Here is a 15,429-nt window from a genome sequence, read left to right on the forward strand (position 1 = left end):
GTGTTCCTGTCTGGAGAACACGCTGGTCACTCTAGTCAAGCGATGTCTTATCCTGAAGGAAGTGGCTCTGAGCACTATGGGACTCAACTGCTGTAGTCATCAGTCCCCTACAACTTAGAACTACTTAAACCTAACTAACCTAAGGACCTCACACACATCCATGCCCGAGGCAGGATTCGAACCTGCGACCGTAGCAGTCGCACGGTTCCTGACTGCGCGCCTAGAACCACGAGACCACCGTGGCCGGCTGATGGAAGTCATTCACAAGATGTGCACGAAGGGGGCGCGAGTTGTCGTCCATGAAGACGAATACCTCGCCAATATGTTTCCAATATGGTTGCACTATCGATCGGAGGATTCGATTCACGTATCGCACAGCCGTTACGGCGCCTTCCATGACCACCAGCGGCGTACGTCGGCACACATAATGCCACCACAAAACAGCAGGGGACCTCCACCTTGCTGCACTCGCTGGACAGGGTGTCTAAGGCTTTCAGCATGACCGGGTTGCCTCCAAACACGTCTCCGACGATTGTCTGGTTGAAGGCATACGAGTCACTCATCGGTGAAGAGAACGTGATGACAATCCTGAACGGTCCATTTGGCATGCTGTTGGGCCCTTCTGTACCGCGCTGGAGGGTGTCGTGGTTGCAAAGGTGGACCTCGCCATGGACGTCGTGAGTGAAGTTGCGCATCATGTAGCCTATTGCCCACAGTTTGAGTCACAACACGACGTCCTGTGGCTGAACGAAAAGCATTATTCAACATGGTGGCGTTGCTGTCAGGGTTCCTCCGAGCCATAATCCGTAGGTAGCGGTCATCCACTGCAGTAGTAGCCCTTGGACGGCCTGAGCGAGGCATGTCATCGACAGTTCCTGTCTCTCTGTATCTCCTCCATGTCCAAACATCACTTTGGTTCACTCCAGGATGCCTGGACACTTCCCTTGTTGAGAACCCTTCCTGGCACAAAGTAACAATGCGTACGCGATTTAACCACGGTATTGACCGTCTAGGCAAGGTTTCGCTACGGACAACACGAGCAGTGTACCTCCTTCCTGGTGGAATGACTGGAACTGATCGACTGTGGGACCCCCTCCATCTAATAGTCGCTGCTCATGCATGGTTGTTTACACCTTTGGGCGTGTTTAGTGACATCTCTGGACAGTCGGAGGGACTGTGTCTGTGATGCAATATCCACAGTCAACGTCTGTCTGTAGGAGGTCTGGGCACTGGGGTGATGCAAAACTTGTTTGATGTGTGTATTTTGCTATGTTGTTGCACTTGCACGGCCTCCATATTTCATTGCAGAAACGCAAAACAATACATACTGCACGTTTTATTATAAAACTACCCCTCTAACCACTTTACGTTACTAGTGAAGGTGCGCTGATTCGTTTGAGATCTTAAAAATGCAAGCTTGTTTGTGTTTTTAGTTAGTAAATCTAACATAACGTTTTCCATTGGTTTCGGGTGAACTTTGTAGCGAACATCAATTACATTAAGCTTATCACTACCATAAATGTTGCACCTCACTGCATGAGTTAGCACCAAAATTTCACCAGCTTTTCGTGGTAACATTAGCTTTTTCAACAGGTGCTTAATTTTCGGATTATCTGCAACTTAATCAATGAAAGTTACCTACAAACGCAGAGCAAAACTTAGGGAAAGTAACTTTCACATAATGTGTCACTGCAACGTAACACAGCTCGATGAAACATGGACCACACGTAGAAAGAACTGCTACAGTATGATACAGAAGGTAACTGAGAGAAACACTGAATGAAACCGACAGAAATGACAGAAATGATCAGCAGGGTCGGCACTGCCTGCTCTTCAATGTGGCCCCGCTCTGGATACAAGGTTGGCAATGAATTCCTGTGGTAGTAGGCCTGTGCTCTCCATCCGTCCACGAGTGTGGTTGACAATTACTGGACGCTCGTTACTGCACTTGGACGTGCTGCAATCCGTCTCTCCGACGCATTCCACAAGAGTTCGATGAGACTTAAGTCAGGCGAACGGGCAGCTCGCCCGGCTAGCCGCACCGTCTAACGCGCTGCTTCCCGAGCGGGAAGGCGTGCCAGTCCACGGCACGAATTCGCCCAGCGGTTACTGTCGAGGTCCGGTGAGCCGGCCAGCCTGTGGATGGTTTTTAAGGCGGTTTTCCATCTGCCTCGGCGAATGCGAGTTGGTTCCCTTATTCCGCCTCAGTTAACTATTTCGGTGATTGCTGCGTAAACACCCTCCATGTGCGTGTACACCATAATTACCCTACCATGCAAACATTTGGGGTTACACTCGTCTGGTATGAGACGTTCCCAGAGGGATGGGGGAGGGGGGGGGGGGGGGGAGGTCTACTGAGGGCCAAACCGCACAATAACCCTGCAGGGTTCGGTGTGGGGCGGCAGTGGGGTGGGTGGACTGCTGTGGCCTGTTGTGGAGTTGTGAACCACTGAGGGCTACAGCAGGACGAAGCCTCTCCGTCGGTTCTAGGTCTCCGGTTCAACACACGACACACATAAGGTGAACGGGTAGACTAGTGCATATGCCGAACATCCTCTCGTTCTATGAGATGCTCCACCTGCAGTGTTCGATGATTTCTCGCGTTGTCAACAGAGCGGTATGCACCCTTGGAAAGTCACACATGGGCTCGAGTACTCTTTAACTTCTCTCCCCATTAAACTGAAGTTAAATTATTATGACTGAATGATATCTAGTTACCTGAATGGAAAATTTTGGGCGAGAGAAGTCGCTTCCCCGAGATTTTAACACAAATATCTCGCACACTCTCATTTATGAAATTAATTACTATTTGAATTCTCAAGTGTATAAAACAAAATGATAAAATGGAAATGCCGTGTGGCTAGGGCCTGCCGTCGGGTAGATCTTTCGTTCGCCTGGTGCAAGCCTTTCGAGTTGACGCTACTTCGGCGACTTGCGTATCGATGGAGATGATATCATGATAAAAACAGCACAACACCCAGTCCCTGAGGGGAGAAAATCTCCGACCCAGCCGGGAATCGAACCCGGGCCGTTACGTACGACATTCCGTCACACTGACCACTCAGCTACCAGGGGTGGACAACAATGTGGTTATGCAGTTACAGTTCATAATCATACTTTGTCGGCCTCGCAATGTCGAAGTGAGAGCCTGGAATAAAATTTCTGTGGCTCTGCAGAATTTCATCAATCGTCGACACTGAAAATTCTTAAAGTAGTCAAAGGCACGCCATGGAGGAAGCCTTCTTGAGCACTATGACGTACTCACTCTGCAGCATAGCAATCAGTGTCCAAGTTGTGTGTTAATTTCGATAAAAGTCGAGAAATTAATCTCTAAAAATAGAGCATAAACGACCGTGGCTCAGGCTTTGCTTATTTCCCAGGATACAAAGTTCTCTGCGAGTTCCCGGGCGGCTCCCCCCCCCCCCCCCCCCCCCCATCGGAGGTTTGAGTCCTCCCTCAGGCATGGATGTGTGTTTTGTCCTTAGCGTAAGTTAGTTTAAGTTAGATTAAGTAGTGTGTAAGCTTAGAGACTGATGACCTCAGCAGTTTGGTCCCATAAGATTTTACCACAAATTTCCAATTTTCTCTACGACTTACGACGCCAAATAATATCCCGAGCCACATGCAAGAGAAAAGTTAAAATAACCTTTTATGTTCTTAAAATTGTACGAGGGCTGTTTTTCAAGCAAGGGCCGTTGGCGCGTATAGTCCCGTAGTTCGCGCGGACGCCGCAACAAGCCACCGCGCCACTTACTGGCATCCTTCCCGTTCACACTGATGCAAGTTGCAGCTCCATAGCTGTGCTACTTTATAATGATTACGATTATTGAATCGCCCGCCGCGTGTGAGATACGGTCAGTGATACGTTTTTTGACCGCGAGAAGCCTATCAGCTGCAGAAATTCATCGTCAGTTAACAGAAGTTTATAACTTGAATGCAATGAGTGAAGGTAAAGTGCGTCAATGGGTTAGAGAGTTTAAAAATGGCCGTCGAAACGTCCATGACGAAGAACGCTCAGGCCAACCCTCTGTGATCACTGATGATTGGGTGGCTGCAGTCGAAACAAAGATTCGTGAGGACAGAAGATTCACAATTTCCACTCTTTCTTTGGAATTGCCACAAGTTTCAAGACCGGTTTTGTACAAAATTGTGTCTGAAAACCTAAACTTTAAGAAACTGTGTCTCGGTGGGTACCCAGACTCCTCACAGAGGACCACAAAGGGAAGAGATTTGCCACTTCATTGGACTTTTCGATTCGTTACAAGGAAGAAGGGGATGACATGTTGAGTCAAATTGTCACTGGAGATGAAACATGGGTATCCCATATCACTCCCGAAAGCAAGCGACAATCGATGGAATGGCGACACACAACCTCACCCGTCAAGGTCAAAGCCAAACAGACGCTGTCAAAGCGCAAGATTGTGGCGACTGTGTTCTGGGCCTGGCGCGGTGGTTTGCTAGTGGACTTTATGCCACGAGGAACGACAATCAACTCAGATGCCTGCTGTGCAACTCTAAAGAAGCTCCGCAGAGCAATTCAAAACAAAAGGCGCGGCATGCTGACAAAAGGAGTTTTGCTCCTGCTCGATAACGCTAGGCCTCACACCTCTCAAAGGACTCGGGATTTGATTGATTCTTTTGACTGGGAAGTTTTGGACCATGCACCATACAGCCCCGACCTTGCTCCTAGCGATTTTCGCCTTTTCCAGTACCTGAAACACCATCTTGGCGGGCAGCGCTTCAATGACGACGATGAAGTGAAAGCAGCCGTGAACTCTTGGCTGTCGGAGCAGGCGGCCGAATTCTTTGAAGAGAGAATTAAAAACTTAGTTGTACGGTATGACAAGTGCTTAAATAAACAAGGCAACTACGTAGAAAAATAGGTAAAAGTGTGTAGAATCCGAAAATAAAAGTTTGTTTACAAAAGTATTTGTATCTTTTTTTAAAAATAAAAACGGCCCTTACTTAAAAAACAACCCTCGTATTTTTTGCGTAAATGATCATCATAGCTACATTTAATGGTACATCATCCTCTTGTACAGGATGTTCAATAAGTAGCTATGCAGTTCATAATTTCCCGTATTAAAGCCATTGAAGTTATAAGAGATGCTGGTAGTGATCCTCTTGAACTTGAAGACGCAGTTGCATACTTTTCTGCATGTCCCTGAAGACGTTGTACAGAACACCGGGAGTGATGTTCCAAATGTGACATGTCAGTGCAGCTTGTAGATCTTCCGTGGTGTGCGGATTAACTTCATAGGCCTTTCTCATCAAAGTACCCCATAAAAAGTAATCCGGTGGAGCCAATTCGGGAGAACGTGGAGGCCAGAGTCCTCGAGAGATGATGCGGTCGCCGAAGATGTCCTTTAAAAAGTTCATCGCCTTGTGGGCAGTACGTGCAGCCACCTGATAACTGTTGGAACCAGGTATACTCAATTTCGTCCTCATTCAGTGCATCTAGGAAAGCCTCCAGAAAGCGGGTGCAGTACCGTTCTGCATTTGAGCATCAGCCTTGAAATCAGGAAAAGATTTTTGAAATCATATGTGTGGAGTGTGGCATGCTATGGGTGTGAAACATGGACTCTCGGGACAGAGGAAGAGCAGAAGCTAAGTTCTTTTGAAATGTGGTGCTATAGACGCATGCTCAAAATAAAATGTATCGACAAGATCACAAGCGAAGTGTTTCTGGAAAGAGCAGGTGAAAAGAGAAGCTTCTGGAGTTTCATTGTTAAAAGAAGAGTGCAATTTACAGGCCATCTATTAAGACATAAAGGACTCCTGAACACAATCATAGAGGGAAAATGTCGAGGGAAAAAGACCGAGAGGAAGACCACGACTGAGGTACATGGATCAAATCGTGAAAGATGTGGGATGTAACACCTATAAAGAAATGAAGAGAAAAGCTGAAAGACGCACAGAATGGAGACAAGCTGCCATTGTAGCTGTTGCAGACCAATCCTTGGATTGACCACTACAGAAGAAGAAGAAGAAAGAAGATTGGCCCAATGATGCGTTTACGAGGCACGGTGCACCAAACACCAAACTTTTGATCGTGTAGTGGGGACACCTTAAATTCGTGCAGATTCTCCATAGTCCACACACAACTATTCTGGCTATTCATGTAACTGGAGAGGTGAAGCCATGCTTCATCCTTGAAAAACGTTGTGTCAAGATTAAAATGGTTCAGATGGCTCTAAGCACTATGGGACTTAACATTCGAGGTCATCAGCCCCCTAGACATGGAACTACTTCAACCTAACTAACCTAAGGACATCATACACATCCATGCCCGAGGCAGGATTCGAACCTACGACCATAGCAGCAGCACGGTTCGGGACTAAAGCGCCTAAAACCACTCGGTCAAAGCGGCCGGCGTTGTGTCAAGATTTCCCACACCATTATCCTGCAGGAAGGACAGAAACCAGTTGCAAAAGTTTACACACGCCGGGTGATAGGTGTGTCTCAGTTCATGCACGATCGACATTTTTACTGATACATGGACAGTGACGTCCGGAAAATCCTGTGAGTGGAACACACGGACACGTTGGCCTGCTGAGCTACTTGACAGACCGATTACTTTGGACTTTGCACCATCATGTCTTGGACCTCCGTCACATTCTCTTCGGATGTGGATGGCCTGCCTGATTTTGGAGCATTATGAAGGCTTCCGGTCTTTCGAAACCTGATGATGAGGTTCCATACAGCATTGTAGTTAGGCGTCTTCACTCCTGGGAACTTTGCTGAAACTGCAGCTTTTACTGCTGAGGTAAACTTGTATCCATTGCGGATCACATGATCCACAAGAAACACTCTTTGTTCAATCATCAGCATGATGACCTGGATCACAGTGATGTTACACAAGACATTGGCCTTCATGCAAACCGGACCTGCAAAAAAATACAAATACCTGGTCAAATATAGTTTAGATAAGGTTCAAATATGTTAAACAATGGAAAATATTGTATTATTAATTGACAATCACACGAGTCATTACTTAGCACACCATAACATGGGGCTGCATAGTTACTTTCTGAACAGCCGGTATGAGATGAAACCATAATTGATCAAATAGGATGCAGAGAATTTGCCTAAGGAATTTGCACATTTAAGGACGATGTTCAGAGACAATGGATACTCAACCCGGCAAATTAACAGGGCCAACTAAAGCCAGGAACCGGGAAGTGGATAAAGAGGAGAACGCGCCAACCAAATCCCTAGCTTTTCTTCCCTTCGTTAGAAATATGTCCTTTTAAAATAGCGAGGATTCTTAATAATTTTCATGTGAAAGTGATTTTTCGTCCACCTTCTAAGATTTCGGATCTGCTGGGATCGGTGAAGAATGATTTGTTACTGTGGAAGGCGGAAATTTACAAAACACCGTGTCAATGTGGAATGGCCTATATAGGACAGACAACGTGTACAGTGGAAGAGCATTGTACGGAACATCAGCGTTGCACTCGCTTACTTCAACCCAGTAAGTCTGCAGTTGCGGAACATTGTATTTCCAACGGACATTCAATGGAGTATGACAAAACTTCGATTTTGGCCACAGAAACAATCTTTTGGGACTCCATCATCAAAGAATCCTTAGAAATATGCATTGCAGGTAATCTGATGTACCATGACAGTGGTTACCAATTGAATAACGCGTGGAATCCCGTCATCTCCGAAATTTGCTCGAGACGAAGACACCAGAAGACTTCGATACCTGCGGCCAGTGACAATACTGACGGCAGCTGAGTCTTGTAGTTCCAACAGAGAGGGCACTGCCGCTGGGCGGTGTGGTCCTTCTGTCTCCGCGACTTCGATGCATGCGCAGCGGTACCATCAGCGCACTATATAAAACAGAGCAGAGATCCTCTTTGTCTTCCCATCCCCGCCCATCCCCGCCCACTGCCGCACCTGTATTCTTGCATCCCACCTGCCCTCCATCTTCACACCCCCCATACCCTTTCCCAAGGTGGCTTCCACCAACTCCCCCTCCCTTATGATGTTCTTGTCCCATCCATCTACCCCTCCTACCAGCTCTGACTCTCCCCTCCCGTTCCCCCTCTGTTTTCCCCCACAGTTCCCTCTCTCCCTTCTCACCTTCCTTTTGTCCCCTATTCTCTCCCAAGTCTGTCGGTCCACCCCCTCCCCAGGCTTCCAACCCCCCCTCTCTCCTCCCCCCACTCTCCTTTCTCTCTCCCACTGGCTCTGCCCCCCCTTCCTGCCCTCCTACCTCTCCCTTTCACCTGGAGTCAGTCCCTCCCCCCCCTTGTGAGTGGGAGTGCTTCGCCAATGATCGTCACCAGTGTCTCTCCGTTTGTGTACAGTGTCTTCGTCTGTGTTTTCTACTACGTTCGTGCCTCCATCTGGACGTCTTCATCTGTTTTCAACTGGTGCCACCCTTCACTACAGTGTCTTCAGTCGAACAACTTCTGATTTCTTGTGCAGTGTTCATCTTGTGTTTACCATGTTTTTCATGTTTTCTATGCCTTCCGTGTATTTATGTTGTGTCTTTTGGCCGAAGAGCGGCGTATGTAGGCCACTGCCGGACCACCTCAGCTGAGGCATGAAATCACAATAAAGGGGAAAAAAAACCTCTTTGTTAGTCCTCGTTCAGCTCGCCTAAAGATGGCTGGCAGTTTTCCAGCCAAAATATCATGGAATGAAGATTACGACGACTGGCTACAATCCCAAAAAATCTCTTTGAACAAATTACATCCAGTATTCAAAATGGCAGCTTACAACAATGCCGCTAATCACAGTTCTGCTGTGTTGCTACTCTCTGCAATCCTAAATCAGAAGTAGGTACGTCCATAGTACACGTAATATTCCACATTCTATCCACAGACTTTTTATGAGTCAGAGATAATCTGTTTGTCTATCGCAGTGGGAATGAGTCTTTGAGCCATATATAACTCGGGTGGTTACGAGTAAACACTTGTGCTAAGAGAAAAAAATGACAGACGAAGGGTAATACTACAATTGCATCACGATAACGTTGACTGGTGAGTGTCTCATGTCCGAAGATTTGGGGGTGAGTACGCCCACGCAACTTAATGGCCCCTCATACTATAACACGTTGGACTGCCAAAATGATCAGGTTCGACAACATTCCCGGGTGCATTACTTATTCTCGCATCTTGCCATGTGAGGGTACGACGAGAATCACTACTCAGACAGACTCTGTTATCAGAGGTGAGTACGTGAGTCGACTCCTCGTTGGTCCAGTCTCTGTGTTGTTGGCACCGTCGTAAACGGTACCGCCGATGTGAGGCTGCCAATGGAACACTACCGATTGGCCGTCGGGCATGGAGACCATCTTTTAGGATTCTCCGTGCCACAGCGGAGTGTCTTGAAGCCCTGTTCAATGTGGTCGCAGTTGCACCCGCACTTTGACGTGCGTCTTTCTTGCCTGCTGCACAATGTGGCGGTCATCTGCTGCTGTAGTTGACCGTGGTTGAACACCCCCTGTCCCTCGGGCAGCAGTGCCTGTGGACAATTCCAGCAAGACAGTGCGACACCCAACGCGTCCAGAATTACTACAGAAGGGCTCCAGGAACACTCTTCTGAGTTTAAACACTTCCGATGGGCTCCAAAGCCCCCAGACATGAACATCATTGAGCACATCTGGGATGCGTTGCAATGTGCTGTTCAGAAGAGATCTCCACCCCCTCGTACTCTGACGGACTTATGGACATCCCTGCAAGATTCACGGTGTCAATTCCCTCCGCTACTTCAGACATTAATCGAGTGCATGCCACGTCGTGTTGCGGCACTTTTACGTCTCGCAATGTCCCTACACAATATTGTTGTTGTTGTGGTCTTCAGTCCTGAGACTGGTTTGATGCAGCTCTCCATGCTACTCTATTCTGTGTAAGCTTCTTCATCTCCCGGTACCTACTGCAACCTACATCCTTCTGAATCAGATTAGTGTATTCATCTCTTGGTCTCCCTCTACGATTTTTACCCTCCACGCTGCCCTCAAATACTAAATTGGTGATCCCTTGATGCCTCAGAACATGTCCTACCAACCAATCCCTTCTTCTAGTCAAGTTGTGCCAAAAACTCCTCTTCTCCCCAATTCTATTCAGTACCTCCTCATTAGTTACGTGATCTACCCATCTAATCTCCAGCATTTTTCTGTAGCACCATATTTCAATAGCTTCTATTCTCTTCTTGTCTAAATTATTTATCGTCCATGTTACACTTCCATACATGGCTACACTCCATACAAATACTTTCAGAAACGACTTCCTGACACTTAAATCAATACCCGATGTTAACAAATTTCTCTTCTTCAGAAACGCTTTCCTTGCCATTTCCAGTCTACATTTTATATCCTCTCTACTTCGACCATCATCAGTTATTTTGCTCCCCAAATAGTAAAACTCCGGCCGGCCGGAGTGGCCGAGCGGTTCTAGGCGCTACAGTCTGGAACCGCGCAACCGCTACGGTCGCAGGTTCGAATCCTGCCTCGGGCATTGATGTGTGTGATGTCCTTAGGTTAGTTAGGTTTAAGTAGTTCTAAGTTCTAGGGGACTGATGACCATAGCAGTTAAGTGTCATAGTGCTCAGAGCCATTTGAACCAGTAAAACTCCTTTACTACTTTAAGTGTCTCATTTCCCAATCTAATACCCTCAGCATCACCCGCACTGGTGGAATGTTACGTGATACCACGTACTTACACGTTTGTGACTACTACAGCGCCATCTTTCACAAAGCGAAGAAAGTGGTCCAACTAAAACATTCATGTTTCTATACGTACTACACGAATATGTAATAAAAAATAGGGGTTCCTATTTTAAAAAAAAACGAAGTTGATATCCGTTTGACCTATGGCAGCGCCATCCAGCGGGTCAACCATAGCACCATCTGGTTTCCCCCTTCAAGCTAGACGAGTTTATTGCTTTGTTGTTTTTTCGTTTGATGCTTATTTCGTGAGATATTTGGCCCGGTCACTAGCAATTGACCACCCTGTATAAATTAGGATAGAGCTAATTATTACAGGCTTTGGTTATTCACTCATATGTTAATTTCATAAATTTGTTTATGAATAAATGTGAATGTGAGTTTAATGTGTGTTACTGTTCGACTTCTTCACATACATCGAGCTGTAGGCTTCTGATCTACAGTGTGATTGAACATTCAAAACGCTGTGGAAATAACAGCACTGGTCGGAATGACGTCAAATTGCAACGGAATATTATCGGAGAAGGGGGAAAACGTATGGCAGAAGAAAAAAAATAGTGTGAAAATTGATTAACAGATGACGCTGTATGTGTCAGAGTACGTAAACGGAAACACCTGTCATGCACACGACTCATTGACGTTGGTATAAACACGCCAGCTACACGGCTTTTCCTCCATTTGCGTCTGCGACGTTCACCATGGCTGTCTCAATGCAGGATCGCGCTCTGCTTGTAAAGCTGTATTACAAGAATGAGGACTGTGCACACGTCGCTCTGCAGAAATACCGGACACTGAAGGATTTGAAAAAAGGCGTTGGTCCGATGACTGCCGTGGGTAGGGAGAAAATGGCTCGGAAATTCGAAAAGACGGGTTCGTTTGGTGTGCAGCCTGGCAGAGGGAGGAAACGAATTGATTCGACGTCTGTGGAAGTAACGGCCGCAGCAATGCAGGAGGAGACGAGTGGTGGTGTGCAAACGTGTAGTTCACGGAGAACTGCCCGAATGTTGGACATACCTGTGAGCACGGTGCGTAAAATACTACGGAACATCCTTCTTTGCTATCCATTCAAAATTACCCATGTGCACCAGTTGTGGACAGACGAAGCCTACTTTCATCTGACAGGACATGTCAATACATAGAATTGTCGAATATGGGCAACGGAAAATCCACACGCAAATCAACCAGTACCACTTCATCCTGAAAAGGTGACTGTGTGGTGCGGGTTTACAGCTTCATTTATCATAGGGCTATATTTTTTTCGAAGAGACAGGTGCTTCCGCTCCTGTTACTTGTACCGTCACTGGTAAGCGCTATGAGTGTCTTTTGCGCAACCACGTCATTCCAGCTCTCCAACAGCGTGGATATGTGCGTGGGATTTTTTTTTATTTTTATTTTTTTAGATGGCGCACCTCCGCATATGGCAAGTCTAGTTAAGCAGCTGCTAAAACGCCATTTCGGAAACGCTAGAATTATCAGCCGCTATGTCCCTATTGCCTGGCCGTCCCGATCACCTGATCTTAATCCGTGTGATCTTAATCCGTGTGACTTCCGGCTGTGGTGCTATCTGAAAGATGTTGTGTTCAGTGTTCTGATTGCAAAGTCAGCTGCACTGAAGGCAAGTATTGCGCAACATATTCTGAAGGTGACCCCGGAAACACTTCGATCAGTTGTGGAACATGCTGTTTCTCGATTTCGTCTTGTTGCAGAAAACGATGGACAGCATACTGAACATGTTTTGCGCCAGTCACACGGAAATTAACAATACGATTTAATTTTGATTGATGCTTTTTATGCTGTTTTTGGCCTCAGGACAATTAAAAACCGATGTGATTGATGCTTTTTATGAGGCTTTTGGCCTCGGGACAATTAAAAACCGATCTTTCCCATCCGATGTGATATGGCCTTGCCATGGTGGATGGGCTTACGTAACTAACAGCATCACACCTGTACACCCATGCACACTGAGTAATGCATTTGTTTAACGTCAAACGGTACACCTTAGGCATTGTTATATGATTAGTTTGTCATTTGTAGTCGACCACTATTAAATTTTGATACTTACAACGCCATCTATTGCTATATTTTGCAACTATTTATTTTTCTTCTGCCATACATTTTCCCGCTTCTCCGATAATATTCCGTTGCAATTTGACGTCATTCTGACCAGTGGTGTTATTTCTGCAGCAGTCTGAAAGTTTAATTTTGATTATAATCATCCTGTATATACTGGAAGATATTGGCAATCATCTTAAAATAATCACCAATACAATACTCCAATCAGGTAGCGTTAGTCAGAATGAGTATTTGTTTCCCAAATTCCCCATTTTAGCTATACCTAAGGCCATAATTTTCGCGTTATCCATTTAACTTCATGCACAACCATTTAGGGATCAGTTCTTAAAGAATCAGTTTTGGAGGGTTCAGGGAAATTCATCGTCACAGGGTTTTGCACATTAACAAGTTTTCTTTGATGCCTCAGAATGTGTCCTTGATCAGTTCTCGCCCATTTCTCTGCAGGTTTCGACAGCGGGCGAGAGAACTTAAAGACGGGGGACGAGTGTTTCGGATGAGCGGTTGTCACCGCTAGCAAAGAAGATCCGAACCGCTCCAGCATGGTCACGGAGTTCTCGTCGGTTTTCAGCGTTTTCTCCAGCACGCAGGGGGACCGTCTGGAGGCTGGAGAAGGATGCGCTCACAGTCAGCTGCCGACAGTCGAAGAGTTCTACTCCAGTAAGTGTCCCTCAGTTTAACTACGTGCTCGCTGGGCAAGTATAGTGTTCACACAAGGTTGTGCTCCATCGCCATTAACTGCATAGTCTGCTTGCTGTTTTTAAGTCGAACATCACCTTTCTCGACATTTTTTTGGTTACTGGAAGGTAAACGTACAGTCTCAGTCTAGTCTAGCGATGTTGCCAAACGCCAACGCACAATGCGGTTTGTGTGGGTCATTTCAAGGTCAGCCCCCGTGAGCACTATCACTTTACTGCGAGACGTTACAATGTCGCTACTCTATTAGAAATCTGACTACTAAAGCAAGTAGTAACATTTCCATGGTAATACTCGTACTAGACCCTGATGTAGTAAAACAGCACATTGTCATAGGCACAGTCATGAACCAATAATCATTTTTAACATTATCTGAAAGAAACTGAATAAAAAATTAACTAAGTATCTGACAAAGAAAGTTTCTTTTTGATCGACGTTTGTAAGCAGTGTTGTTGTTTACTACGTATGAACACTGCAAGATGTCAGTTAACAGTCATAAAACAACACCCAGGAAACTTATAATTCTAGGGGAAATCGACACAGCTCTCCCTAGTCAACAAACAGATTTGCAGGACAAGCTACTGCAACGCCCGTTACTTCAATCAATAATAAGAGAATGGTCGTTGAGTTTGGCCACTATACACAACGATAGCGCCTCGTCGTATTGAGAACAACAATCTTAGGTGTGCACGTGGGTGCACGTGGCTATATTCATTATCAGTGGGTTGCCAAGCCATGGAAAAGCTGTAGGACACTTTAAACGATCATGAAATCTAACGCAGGACAGAGATCAACATATGTTTATTTGCTCTAATGACTGATATAAATAAAAATAAAATTACCAAATAACGAAGTTCTCTAAAACTAAAATCAAGCTAAAACTGTTGGGAGGCACCAAAAAATATGGAAGACTACATAAAGCACAAAAAGATCTGCACAACCCAGGCACTTAGGTAGCTCAGTACCCTACCGCCTTCACGGGACTACCATGCTGTGGGTCCAGCCACCCTTCCATCTCCCGAGGTCCTAATGGGGGACTCCTTCAACCTAACTCACTGGGGGCGAGGCACAATCTCCCATATTCCCATTTTCCCGGTGACAGCAGCGTACACCACAACCAGCATGCTACGGCTGGAAACACGAGACGTCATGTAACGTAGCACACTAGGTGCTCACACACCAATAGATGCCATGTCGGTGTATTACTGACAGATGTGAATAGCTTGTGATAAAGAATTTCTTGTGACCACAAGCTGCTTCTTCCATTGTCCCCACATGCATTTCTGGCAGAGAATCACCGCCGACAACAGGCCATCCTGGATGCCCCATTATACAGTGAAACAAAAAAGACACTCCAGTTAGTAGCGTGTAGCGGCTGACAACTGTTGGATGGTCGCTGGAGCATGTGGACATGCTGCAATACAGCTCTCCAACGCATCCCACACGCGCTCCATGGGAATGGGCAGGCCAGCCCATTCACCGAACATCCTTTTGTTCCTGGTGTTCCTTCACCTGTACCGTCTGATGCTGCTGTGCACTTTCATCCATCAAAACGAAGTGAAGGCCGAATACACCCTTTAAAAGATGCACTTGGGGAAGCAGTACAGTGTGACACCTCGAGCACAAAAACGATTGTGTTTGACAATGCTGGATGTACCTCCATAAGGCGGCAGGTGGAGACATGTTATGCACCAAAGGACATTGTCAAGCACGGTCGTAATGGTGGTCCAGGCGTTATGGTATGGGGAGACATAATGTTGCATGGGCATGCTGACCACCATATCTTTGAACACAATACACTCACTGGTCAGTCTTATTGTGAGTTTATGCTTTTTTCCCCTGAGAGTTCTTTCCAGGCTGAATTCGGCACTGACTTAATTTTTATGGATGGCAATGCATGACAATTAAATACGTAGATGAAGGAGCTCCTGGAACTAGAGGATATTCGGCAGATGAAACGGCCTGCCTGTTCCTCGTACTGAACT

The 15,429-nt window shown here is 46.2% G+C and overlaps 1 protein-coding gene across 1 annotated transcript in view; it reads left to right on the top strand.

The window, feature by feature from the left end:
• Positions 1-15,429, top strand: part of LOC124717309 (organic solute transporter subunit alpha-like) — an 83,636-nt gene that overhangs the window by 10,796 nt on the left and 57,411 nt on the right. Inside the window, exon 2 of the mRNA XM_047244135.1 lies at positions 13,196-13,408. Coding sequence (XP_047100091.1) covers positions 13,291-13,408 — 118 coding nt within the window. The 5' untranslated portion in view covers positions 13,196-13,290. The remainder of the gene's footprint in view (positions 1-13,195; positions 13,409-15,429) is intronic.

This window comes from Schistocerca piceifrons, chromosome 9 (assembly GCF_021461385.2).
Source record: "Schistocerca piceifrons isolate TAMUIC-IGC-003096 chromosome 9, iqSchPice1.1, whole genome shotgun sequence".
Lineage (NCBI taxonomy): Eukaryota > Metazoa > Arthropoda > Insecta > Orthoptera > Acrididae > Schistocerca > Schistocerca piceifrons.